At 37.7% G+C, this 12277-nt stretch overlaps 1 protein-coding gene across 17 annotated transcripts in view; it reads left to right on the plus strand.

Annotated features, from left to right (window-relative positions):
- The window catches only part of PAM (peptidylglycine alpha-amidating monooxygenase), a 236942-nt gene that overhangs the window by 107030 nt on the left and 117635 nt on the right, over positions 1–12277 (plus strand). For all 17 annotated transcript variants that reach the window (XM_005303795.4, XM_042840416.2, XM_005303797.4 and 14 more), the window contains one exon: positions 4684–4741. In XM_005303795.4, coding sequence (XP_005303852.2) covers positions 4684–4741 — 58 coding nt within the window. The remainder of the gene's footprint in view (positions 1–4683; positions 4742–12277) is intronic.

Below are 12277 nucleotides of genomic sequence, written 5' to 3' on the forward strand. Positions count from 1 at the left end.
AGTACCAGAGTGAGAGACCCTAAAGCAATGGCTGTGATTAATTCCTTCCTTTACTGTGTCATCCTCTTTCAGTAGGTTAGAGTCTGAGTTTTCTGACAGACTACTTAGGAGCCTGAGGCAATATGCTAAGATATAGAACACTTCATTGTGAGAGAAAGTATAAAAAAAAGAGTGGGTGTGAATGTGTGTGGTGTTAGATTGGATTGTCTGTAGAATAATGAAAACCTTGCCCACGGCATTGTACTACTTGGTTACATACTGTAATAGTAGGGCAGAGAATCACCATTGTGATTCAACAACAGCTAAACCAAATGTACATCACATCACCTGATTTAATGCCCCTAAATTTCCAATGATGTTCATGGATTCATATATTTTTTTAATCCAGAAGGGGGACCAATAGATCATCTAGAACAGTGGTTCCCAAACTGTGGTCTATGGACTCTGAGCAGTCTGTGGAGAGCTGGTTGGTCATAAGATGCTGCCTCTCCTCTTTATTTCTACTTGCAGTGGTAAATTAAAAGAAGCTAAACGTAAATTAAATAGTTTCCTAATATCACCTTTCCATGTAAGCAATTGCTGTAGTAAACACAGGAATGTTAATCCATCTTTAATGTGAAAAGAGGGGGCTGTAATAGACGATCTCTATGAAGATGTAGTCCACAGTATGAAAAAGTTTGAGAAACCCTGATCTAGTATGATTTCCTGTGTAACACAGGCCACAGAATTTCACCCGTGTACTGAGGCCAATTACACTAGTCTACAATTTTTGAGAAGTCGTCTGCTTCAGAAATAAAATTTGCTATTTATTATGTATTTTGATGTGCTGAATTCAAATATGACAAAACAACTGATTGGCTACTGTTTCTAAGATATTTAAGTTTTTACATTTTATGTCTATGTATATTGTGTAGATAGTAGAGTTTTAATCATAAATTGTAAACCTAGGTCTTTTCATGTGTTTATGGTTGCTTTACATGATAATATTTCACCTGTCCTGTTTATGTAACACTTTAAAAATCAGCAAAGGGGTTATATAAATAAAATTTATTAGGAAACAAAAGGCAAAAAACTATTATGTACATAGTTTAGTCCTATTCAGTGTCTACTTGGCGCTTCTTGGCTTGTCTCTTGTATTCATTAAATGGAGCATCTCTTGTCACTGTCCAGCATTGATGGGCTCCATTTGCCCTGATAGCATTTCTCCATTGTTGCAATGTCCTGGTGAAATCGCTTGCTGTGCTTGTCGCTCACTGCTTCGCAGTTCGGTGGAAAAAAATCTAGATGAGAGTGCAAAAAATGTATCTTTAGTGACATGTTGCAACCAAGGCTTTTGTATGCCTTGAGGAGGTTTTCCACCAACAACCTGTAGTTGTCTGCCTTGTTGTTTCCGAGAAAATTTATTGCCACTAACTGGAAGGCTTTCCATGCCATCTTTTCCTTGCCACGCAGTGCATGGTCAAATGCATCATCTCGAAGAAGTTGACAATCTGAGGACCAACAAAGACACCTTCCTTTATCTTAGCTTCACTTAACCTTGGAAATTTTCCACGGAGGTACTTGAAAGCTGCTTGTGTTTTGTCAATGGCCTTGACAAAGTTCTTCATCAGACCCAGCTTGATGTGTAAGGGTGGTAACAAAATCTTCCTTGATTCAACAAGTAGTGGATGCTGAACACTTTTCCTCCCAGGCTCCAATGACTGTCTTTCTTGATGTAGTGGGAATCTCTTGCACGACTATCCCATTCGCAGAGAAAACAGCAGTACTTTGTGTATCCAGTTTGCAGACCAAGCAAGAAAGCAACAACCTTCAAATCGCCACAAAGCTGCCACTGATGTTGGTCTTAGTTTATGCACCTCAAAAGTTGTTTCATGTTGTCATAGGTTTCCTTCATATGGATTGCATGACCAACTGGAATTGATGGCAAAACATTGCCATTATGCAGTAAAACAGCTTTAAGACTCGTCTTCGATGAATCAATGAACAGTCTCCACTCATCTGGATCGTGAACGATGTTGAGGGCTGCCATCACACCATCGATGTTGTTGCAGGCTATGTGTCGGGCCCACCTCTTGTCCTGATCTCCAATTTTGCAGCCAAAATAAAGGTGATAGGCTTTCTTAACCATAGTGGTTATACTGCGCTTTTGTGATGCAAAAGTCACTTCACCACAAACATAGCAGAAGTTATCTGCACAGCTCACACAAGTATGAGGCATCTCTGCTCACTTTGGCTAAACAGAAATGTATCCCTTTGCAAAATCAAACACTGAAAAATAAGAGAGCACGACACTGTATGATTTCTAGAGCTGATATAGGGCAATTTGTTCAGCAGAGTGATGTAAGCGTCGTTATGATTGCATCATCCATGACTTCTAGGAATAACATGATGCAATTCATATCATGTATGACGCAATACCAGCTTCAGATTGCATCATTCATTGTTTTGCCTAAAAAGCAAGTACTGTCCAAACCCAGTCATAGATTTATTCATAGATCCAGTCAAAGATGTATTTTAGTCATTTCTGGTTTAAATTGAGATCCCTTCCCTTTATAACTCACGTATCCTCCGCCATTCCCAAGGCAAGGGTCGTATATACTGATCCAATAGCATATCTTGAAAACTAGAGCCAATCAACAATTTTAAACATAATTTTCGTTCTCAGTGACCCAGAATTAGTAAAGTTTGACTACATTTATTTCAGAAGCATTTTGGCTGTAGAGCAGTGTACTTGTGTTTGGCTGAATCATGTCTTCCGGAAGGCATCCAGTTCTGATTTGTAAATCCAGGAAACAAAGAATCCACTGTTTCCCTTGGTGGTTTGTTCCACGGGTTAGTCAGCTTCACTATTAACATTTTGTGCCCTTTTTCTAATTTTAATTCGTCTGACTTTAGTTTCCACCTGTTAGTTCTTTTTGACTTTCAAAACAGTGAACAGAGGTTGTTTCTTGATTTACTTGAAGGTTTATTTATTTATTTTATTTTTTTAAACGTGCTGCTTGTGAACCCAAGGATTTAATGAAAAAAAGTAATGTGCAGAGTGTGTTGCTCTTTCAGTTCCTTTGAGAGTTACGTTTTCAGTGTTGACTCCACAAAGGTACCTAGCTAGAATATATAACCACACCCAACAGCAGCTGTATCATTTCTCCTTCTCTGCTTTTTCGTAGCTCCTGGCAAAAGACAAAACAACTTAGCGTATTGCTTTTTCTTATTTAATAGTGAACATAGCTGATCTATGTAACCACATAGTCTTATCAACATTACACCTGTCAGTTATATCTGATTATTATTTAGGCATTTTTGTTGCATCTTGTCTTAAATTAGATTGTAAGCTCTTTGGGACAGAAACTTTATCTTGCTATGTGTTTTGTACAGTACTTACCACAGTGGGGCCCCTGTCCTACTGGAGCTTGTGGGCACTAGTCTAATAAAAATAAATGATTTCTCTTGTCAAGAAATTATGCTCTATAAAATGTCCATGTTAAGATGCAGTAGTGAATGCTATCTCTTTTTTTCACCTCATCTGATACCATAATATAAATATGATATTGCTGGCCTCAGAGACAAACTGATACCTGATGGGATATAAAAAAACCATGGTAACAAGCTAATTTACTATAGCAGCAACTCATACATCATACAGTCTCCTTGGCTAAGCTCTTATAGAAGAGCATTGCTATTAATTGTGATTTTTGCTGGACAGTGTTTATTTTTATGGCGCCTGTCCTATAACAGGCAGGCAAAGAAGGAATTAACTATTTAATTGGTGCCAGTGCAGTCCATCACATCATTATTCTGTTTTGCAACATAGTTCACACTCCATAGCAAGCATACCCCATGCTCTGAATTGGTAGGTTATTGCCCATTCTACTGATGGGACTTCTGATATTATTAGGTTGACAGGGATCCAAAAATTTCCATTTAATTCAGTCCATCTTTTGATGATTTTAAAATCCAATTTGAACCCTCAGGATAAACAATGGATGTGGCAACCTTCCTTTAAAATATGATGTTTGCATATCAGTCCTTTTGATGTAAAAGCTATCTTTTGGTGTTTTTTGGAAGCTTTAGGTTTTCATATAGAAAAACTTCCTTTAGCATTGTTCTTGTTCATTCTTTCCACCCCTCTCCTTCCCTACCAATGACTTCATTTGGAGTTGTGGGTACTCAGCATCTCTGAAAATATGACCCAAGGTGTTCATAGCTGCAAAAGCAGTTGCTGATACTTGACCATGGCCACTATCTTGGGTTCACAGTGACTGCAACTGAAATTTTAGTGGACAAGCAAAGAATTACTGATTCAGATAGATGTGTATCTAGCCATGACTTACTGCTGTTTTCTAGAATGCAGTAAGTTATAGATTACAGTCAAATAGAGAAAAATTATTCAAACGTCCAATAAGGTGTCATTTTATTTAGTGTGCTCCTTTGATTTACTTTGTATGGTTGGATTAGAAGGCAAGAAATTAGTCTCCCTTTCTCGATATTCTTAGTTGTTGGGGTTTTTTTTGATAGCCGTAGCTAGCAAATAATTTCCATGATCGGGTTTATGAAGCTGTAAGTTTGGATAATTGCTTGTTCCCATGTGTCAGTAGAGCAGAGTTTCAATGTTAGAATTCTTTTATTTCCATTCTAACAAGATACAATTTTAAGATAATTTTTATTCTTTTGTTTCTTTAATAGTCTGATACCTACCTCTGCATGTCATTACGTCTGCCAGTGGATGAGGAAGCCTATGTAGGTGAGTATGAGCTAAGTGGAAAAACCTGATCCAGCCTTTTTGAAATCACTCCACAGCTTTCTTTGACTCATAAGAGCTTAAACTTTTACTGTCAGAGTTTTTAAAATGCATTCATCATGTCTAATGCAGAAACAAACTAGAGAGAGCCACTTAGAGTCAAGATAACAAACTGTATCTGGGGAGATTCATGAGTAATAGTAGTTAAGGAGCTGCATGCAGATGACTATAGCAGCTAATACCAAGCAGTCCCATTTGTAAAGTATTGGCTTTCTGTCTATGGCTGGATACTTAATTCCGCTCTACTGAACAGACTGTTTATTTACCTGCTGGTACAGGCAGTAAATCCTCTGCATTTACCATCAACAATGGGCATAGTAAGATTTTACTTGTCTGCAAAAAAAGTCCCCCTTTTTTTTTTTTTAAATATTCTGGCATGAATGAGATGACAAGTAAATTGAAAGGACCTACTGTAGTAGTGTATCAATGTTTAAATCAAATAAGTAGATCAGTAAAGTAAGCACCATCTGTTCAGTATGTCTTCTGGGTAGCTTTAATTTTATTCCACTCTGCTTCTAAACAATCTAGTTGTTCAGGAAAGGGAGGAGACAAGCAAATGGTCCATTTTGACTGAAGTTAGTTTCATTTTCATGATGCATTGTAATACCAGGATCGGAAAACAATGGTAAAGGTAGAGCACTTGTATTTTTCTACTTCCTTCTGCCACAACAAGTCTTAGTGCACTATTTGAGGTGAAAAGTATATATAGTTGCTCAGAATAAAGATATTCTAAGTATCTTTTCATATGGAGCTCCCCACAGGAACTGACATACAAATCTTATATTTTTCACCCTATGTAGTTCTAACTGCCATAGCAAACATAAAAATAAAGTAGGAACTGTCAATAAGCGAAGCAACCCATAACTGCGGCATTATTTTTTGGCTGTGAGATTGATGCCTGTAAAGAAAAAAACATGAAAGGGTTATCAAAATACTTCATTCTTTGATAAACTATTACTTGCCGTACAATGCGTGTAATAGACTGTGCTGCTTTAATTTGATTAGAAAAATGTATATTAACCTAGATTATAGGCAAGTTTATGTGTAGTACTTCAATTAATTTCAAAATTTACAGTGAAAACCTTTATTTTTGTATTTACAAGCATTAAATATGTATGAAATGCTTTGTTGTTTGTCCCTTAAGAGTGACTTACCAAAGAGTATGGTTTTAAAAAACCCCACAAACGTTGGCGAATCCACAGTAGTTGTGAATCATGTAAGGCGTCAGTGATAATCCAGATGAACCCCTTCATGTCTGTAAAAAGGAAGAAGCATAGCTTTTTGATATCTGTGTCTCCTGAGGAATTGCTCTTCCCGTTTTTAGATGGTTTAAACCCTTTGTTTCACTTGTTCAATAACATACATTTATTACAACTGGACATGTAATAGGTGAGCGCCTTAGGTGAATTAGAAATTCCAATTTCCGCCATCTAGAATGATTCACTGCAGTTTAGTGAAGTGTGTATGAGAGATTTCAACAGCACAATGATATTCCTATATCTGCCTTGTATTGATGTTTCGGGCATCTTAGGTCTCTAGTGCTCTTGCCTCCACAGACATTGTCATTCTCATTTTCCTTAAAATGCCTTCCTTTTTTTAATTTTAGTTCTGTCAGTTACCAGCAGGCAGCAAAGTACGGAGACACTTATTCCCTCTTCCTCACGTGGTTTCTGTGCAACAAAAGGGCCAATTTATCCCTATTTCTAGGGGTATGTCTACACTGCAGTCAAAAGTATGATTGCAGCCCAGGTTGACATACCTGCACTAGCTTCAATCTAGACACGCTGACTAAACATAGCATTGAACATAGCATAGTACATATCCAGTGTCCCTGGTGTATTTGAACAACCCACACTGCCTGTGGTGCCATGTCTTTACTGCTGATTTTAGGCATCTCGGCTAGGTTAAAGCTAACACTGGTATGCCAACCTCTGCTGCCATCACACCTTCAACTGCAGTATAGACATACACATGGAGACGGAGATACTAGTCCATGAGGTATTTGGATGCACTATTTCACATAGAGCATGATACAAGGCAAAGCTTGTATATATCCACCAAAAAGAAACTGTTCCAGATGCCAATCAATATCCAGGAGAACAAGAGGGAATGGATCAGCAGAAATACTCAAACTGCAACCATCATAATTTAGATTCCCAGAATAGAATATTACATTTTACAAGCAAAGTTACCGTCTAAAAATAAAATGTGATATATTCCATTGCTGTTTGCAGTGGTGATGTAGCCATATTGGTCCCAGGATATGAAAGACACAAGGTAGGGAATATCTTTTATTGGAAACTGAAGAAGAGCTCTGTGGAGCTCAAAAGCCTGCTCTTTCACCAACAGAAGTTGGTCCAATATAAGATATTACCTCACCCACCATATCTCATTCTAAAAATAAAACAGTTGGAAGCAACAGAGTCACACTTGCAGCTGTATCCAGTGTATGTTGTGCATAGATAAAAGCCACAAGAGTCCTCTATCAAAATTGACCAACCTGATCCAGAGCCAGTTCACAGAATATATTGACTAGGAATTATAAATGAACTCTTCATCAGACTGCTATTAGAAGATGAACTTCATAATTAACTGTTGTGAGTGTTACTCTAGATGGCTTTTTCCAGGGAAAGCTATGTATATTCTGGTAGACACTGCCCAATCACTGTATGATGTTCTTGGGATAGGGTCAAAATGTCAAGTTTGGATGCTTATTGGAACTTGTTGAGCTTCCACCTTTCCCTCCCCTCCAGGCCCATGCATCTTGACTAAAGGCCATTTCTATTTTTGTTGTGTAGATCCCACCATTGACTTTAAGCTGAAAAATATATATATATATATATCATGTAAAATGAAATTAAATGCCTGTGAGGTAAACCAGGTGAGGAGAATTATCTTGAAGGTAAAAGTGACAATCCCTAATATACTTAAAACAATCATCAGGATTTTTTCTAAATATCTTTATAAATGTTTGGTTATTTTTATTTGGGCAAATAGAAAGTGTCTTCACTCCCTGACTGGTGCTGACATTGCTACAATCTGTTTTTGACTACTGAACTGTAGTCATAGCTGAAGGGTGTTCTACAGACACTCAGAAGAATTGAGTCTGACAGCAAGCCACTCAGCCAAGAAATTTGACTGTCATCTTCATCCCTTTATTTTTGCTCACATGGCTGACCAGTAAATAAATGTCTTTTTCTTATTGACTGATGGTAAGCCTTTATCTGTCAAACTGCACTATACAAATGAGATGGAGCCTATTTGCAGATGGAAATAATTTGATTTATTGCTTTTTTTCAATACTCAACTCCTGAATGTTGCTAGTTTGTTACCATAGTATTGCATATTTAAACATGCTCATTGCCAGGTGATATTGCCCATTGCAAAGGTAACACATCTAGGTTCCTTTGTAATCCATCAAACAGTGAAAGTTCATATATCCTGGCCAGTCTTATTCCATTCCTGAAAAAATATGATCCAAAATTATTTTTAAGGGGTGGGGAGTAGGGGGGAACTGTTTTTTAAAAAGGGTAAGAGATATAAAGTTACTGTCTTTAAGGATAGCCATGTTGGAAAGGATTCGCTATTTAAATTGTTAAACTAGACACTATTAGAATCAACTCACCCCAACTCCCTCAGAGTTCATAATACAATTGATGGGGAACTCTGTGTTGGGAAGGGAGGCCCAATTTCTTTATATAAATACAGATATTTAGTATATGTCCCTAGATTGCAATTCTTAATTTGACTATTCAAATGGCTAATCTGTGTGTAGCATAATGGTATTTATAAATGCCATCACTTTTTACAAAATACATTGGAGTTGAAGTTAAAATCCCAGCTGGAAGACGTATGAGTGAAGATTTGATCAAGAATATTATTTTCAGCTACATAATGCACAAACTATGTTTGATGGGGTGAATTTAATAAATAACATAAAGGTATTATATACAGAGCTGGTTGGAAACTTTACAACAAAACATAGTTTTGTCAGCAAATGTTGATTCTCTGGAGCAAAATGTTTCACTGAATCTAATGCAAATTTGACAAAACTTTCTCTGAAACACAGGCAAGCTTCTGTTGGAAATCTGCCGGTGTTCCAGCATCACAGTTCTGCAGCAGACAACCTAGCAGACACCAGAGCCCCAGCTAGAACCAAATCTCTGGGGGCCACTAGGCTTCCTGCTCTGTGGCAGGGATCCTGCCAGAGCCCGGGCTGGAGCCATGGTTTCCTGGGGCTGCTAGGCTCCCTATTTGAGGCAGGGTTCTCAAGGCTTCCAGGGTCACTGTCATAGAGCTGGGAGCCTGGAAGTCTTAGAACCATCTCCCAATGCCCTCATCTCTGGGGCTGCCCCGCCATCTAGATTGCTCCAGGTTGGGGACTTTCAGACTCCAGGGCCAACTGGCTCACTGGACTGCCTGCTTGGAAGTAATGGGGTTGGAGTGGGAAAGAGGCCCAACTTACTGGATGAGTCTATGGTCATCCCTGGGCAAAGTCATAGGTGTTATGGTTTTACACCTCAATCTTGAGGTCATCTGAAAATATCATTGCCACTCTGCTCCTGTTACCTGTCTAGTGTTGTGCTATAGACTCTATCCAGATGTTTACAGCTAAACTCATGTTCATCAGTTATGCCTCAAGTGCAGGTCTGTGGTTTACAACTGTGGATGGATGGATGAGAGGTCAGAGAAGGGAGGTAGCTATAGTCGTATATCTCTAGGTAGAAGCTGGTAATTTCCTGCTGTCTCTCATGCCTGTAGTGCCAAGAATTTAGGCACTAAGGGTGCAGCTGGAACACACAACTACAGGCCAGCAGTCTTGGAGAGCTCCCTTTGTGGACTCATCCATTCTCTCCCTGCCAAAAGGTGGGCTTGCAAAACTTACAAACTCCTTGAGCCAAAAAAAAACATGGTCCAGACCAAAGTTCATTGAGGTCAATGGGAGCCTTTCAAATAACAGTGGATTAGGCCCTTACATTGAGTATGCATGCATATCTTTAGACATAAGGAAACATTCTACTTAGTGTTCTCAGCATGCAGTATTCTAATAGTTGTATTTGTGGCTTAAATCAAAATATCCCAACAAAGACCTGGGGCAAAACCTTGATCGATCAGTCTTTCAGCCTTCGTATAGATAGCACCAATCACAACACACTGCAAAACATCAAAGGGGAAAAAATCCCAGTCCTACTGGTATCAGACCAATAGATTAGATAACTATTGGTATCAGAGCAATATCCCTCTCTTTCTCTTAGTTTATAAAGTAACATTCAATTTCAAACTGTTCATTATTGTGAGTATTTAAAGGTAGACTATCAATTATGATTGACTGTAATCAATTTTAAAAAAATAGTTAAAAGCAATTGCAGGTATTATACTTGCCCCTACTAATTTTTATGGTTTTATAGTTAAATTTTCCTATTTTTAAAAGAAACATTTTATTTTCTCTAATATTTCAACTGTAGTAATTTTAGATGTTAATTAAAACAGCAAGTAAAAAAATTCGGACAGAAGTGTGGTGTGTGTTTTTTGGTGTGGTTTTTTTATTTTATTTTATTTAAGTTAACTGTGTTCCCTTTAATTATTACTTTCTTGAAGGCTGGCCTTTCTATATATTACTCACATTATACTTTCCATATGTGTCAGATTCTACAATAAAGATAATCCTGTTTCACATTTATGAACCATTTGTGACCTCCTTCAGAAAACTTTTTCTTGCTTAAATTGTCAATAGCATCTTAAAATGCCTATGAACCAAGTTAAGAACTTCACATTAATGACAAATTCTTATTCAAGAGTTAATTGTAATTTCACTATTAAGCCACAGTGATAAAAAGGTGGAAATAAAATGTCTTTAGTACAGAATTGTTCTATGATTATGGAATGAATAGAATTTGCTGGCAAAAATATTGTATGCTGTTGCTTTGGGTTTTCTGTTGCTTGCAAATGGACTACAAGTAAAAGTAAAACTAACAGCATTTCAAATGTGAAGAGCAAAACACAATGCTATTAGACAAAGAATGGAGACATTTGAACATTGACCTTTACCCATGTGTCCAGGATTTCAAGGCACTCAGTCACAGAAAGACTTAGGCAAGGTGGCCATATTCACTTTTAAATACATCTGTGGCTTAGCAGGAGTAAATTCTGTAGATCTAGACCTATTGCTGAGTATGCTCTGCAATTCTTGAAACCTTCACCCTAAACTATTTCCAGCATTCTGGATAGGTGTAAGCCATATATGTGGTATTTTGGAAGGAGAGGCGGTCTTAGCTCATTTTGATAAGCAATTTATTTAGGCAGTTCCCCACTTTAAAATCTATTTCAGGCTTCTTAATTCTTTCTGAAAAGTATTAGTTCTTAGCAATCCCCCAATCACATCACATAGGAATTTAGACTGGGATTTTGGAAGAATTCGAAGGGCATTAGGCACCCAGCTCCCATTGCACTTCATTGGGATTAATTCTTTTAGGCGCCTTAGAAAATCCCAGTTGTAGACAGTATTCCTATATGCATCTGGTGCCCAGTTGACTTTTCTCATAGAGTCAGAGGTTTCACTTGAATAAGGTTTGGTAAACTGGGAAGAGTGGGACCCAGAACATGAGTATTTGACCCATGCTTGAGCTGACAAGGCACTTATGAGAAGGACTTTTGTTTTCCCATCAGTTAAACTCTCTAAAATCAGCTCCAGTGTAAGAAAACATGTTTGTTTGTTTCATTTTGGTTTGTTTGTTTTCTCCCTACCTCCTCTACCTGTCTTTTCAGAAAATGAAGCAAATAGTTGGTCTATCTTCTCTGAAGTTCTTTAAATATCCTCCAGTAATTTATCATTTAATTGAGGTCCTACAGGAAAAATATGATGATTTGATGAAATAAGCTTTGAAGTCAAGGGACTATCCAGAAAGATTTTACTTCACCACTACTGAAAATAAAGATTTGTAGCTGCTTATAAACATATGATTAATAGTGATTAACAGCAGTGTCTGACATGGCGAGCACAACCAGTGTTCAGTCATTCTCAAGACAGGTGAATAATGAGGAAGAAATCATGAAAACGTTTGGATGTCAAAGGCAAATATAGGGAGACACAGCACAGCTAAGGAAGACAAATCGTTAAGAGGGCGTCTCAAGAAATTCTAGGCTTTATAAAAATAGGCTAATTCTTGGATTTTGAGGTATAACTTGACTTGATGCATGTATACTTTCATAGAGTTTAAGGCTGAAAGGCACCCCATCAGATTATCTCATTTGACTTCCTGTATATCACAGGCCGTTAGAGTTTATTGATACTGCCCTAGATTATGCCCAAAGACTTCAGTTAGAGCGAAAGAAGATTCTATATTCAACTCTTTCTTTCCCTTTCTACTGTCTTATAAGCCTATAGTATTTTCTCTTTGGAAAAAATAAGTAGACATCTCACACCATGCTTTGGGTTGTTTTGGTGCTACTGTGCTGTCAGTTTAAGTATTACAGCTCACA

Source organism: Chrysemys picta, chromosome 6 (genome assembly GCF_011386835.1).
Source record: "Chrysemys picta bellii isolate R12L10 chromosome 6, ASM1138683v2, whole genome shotgun sequence".
Taxonomy (NCBI): Eukaryota; Metazoa; Chordata; order Testudines; family Emydidae; genus Chrysemys; species Chrysemys picta.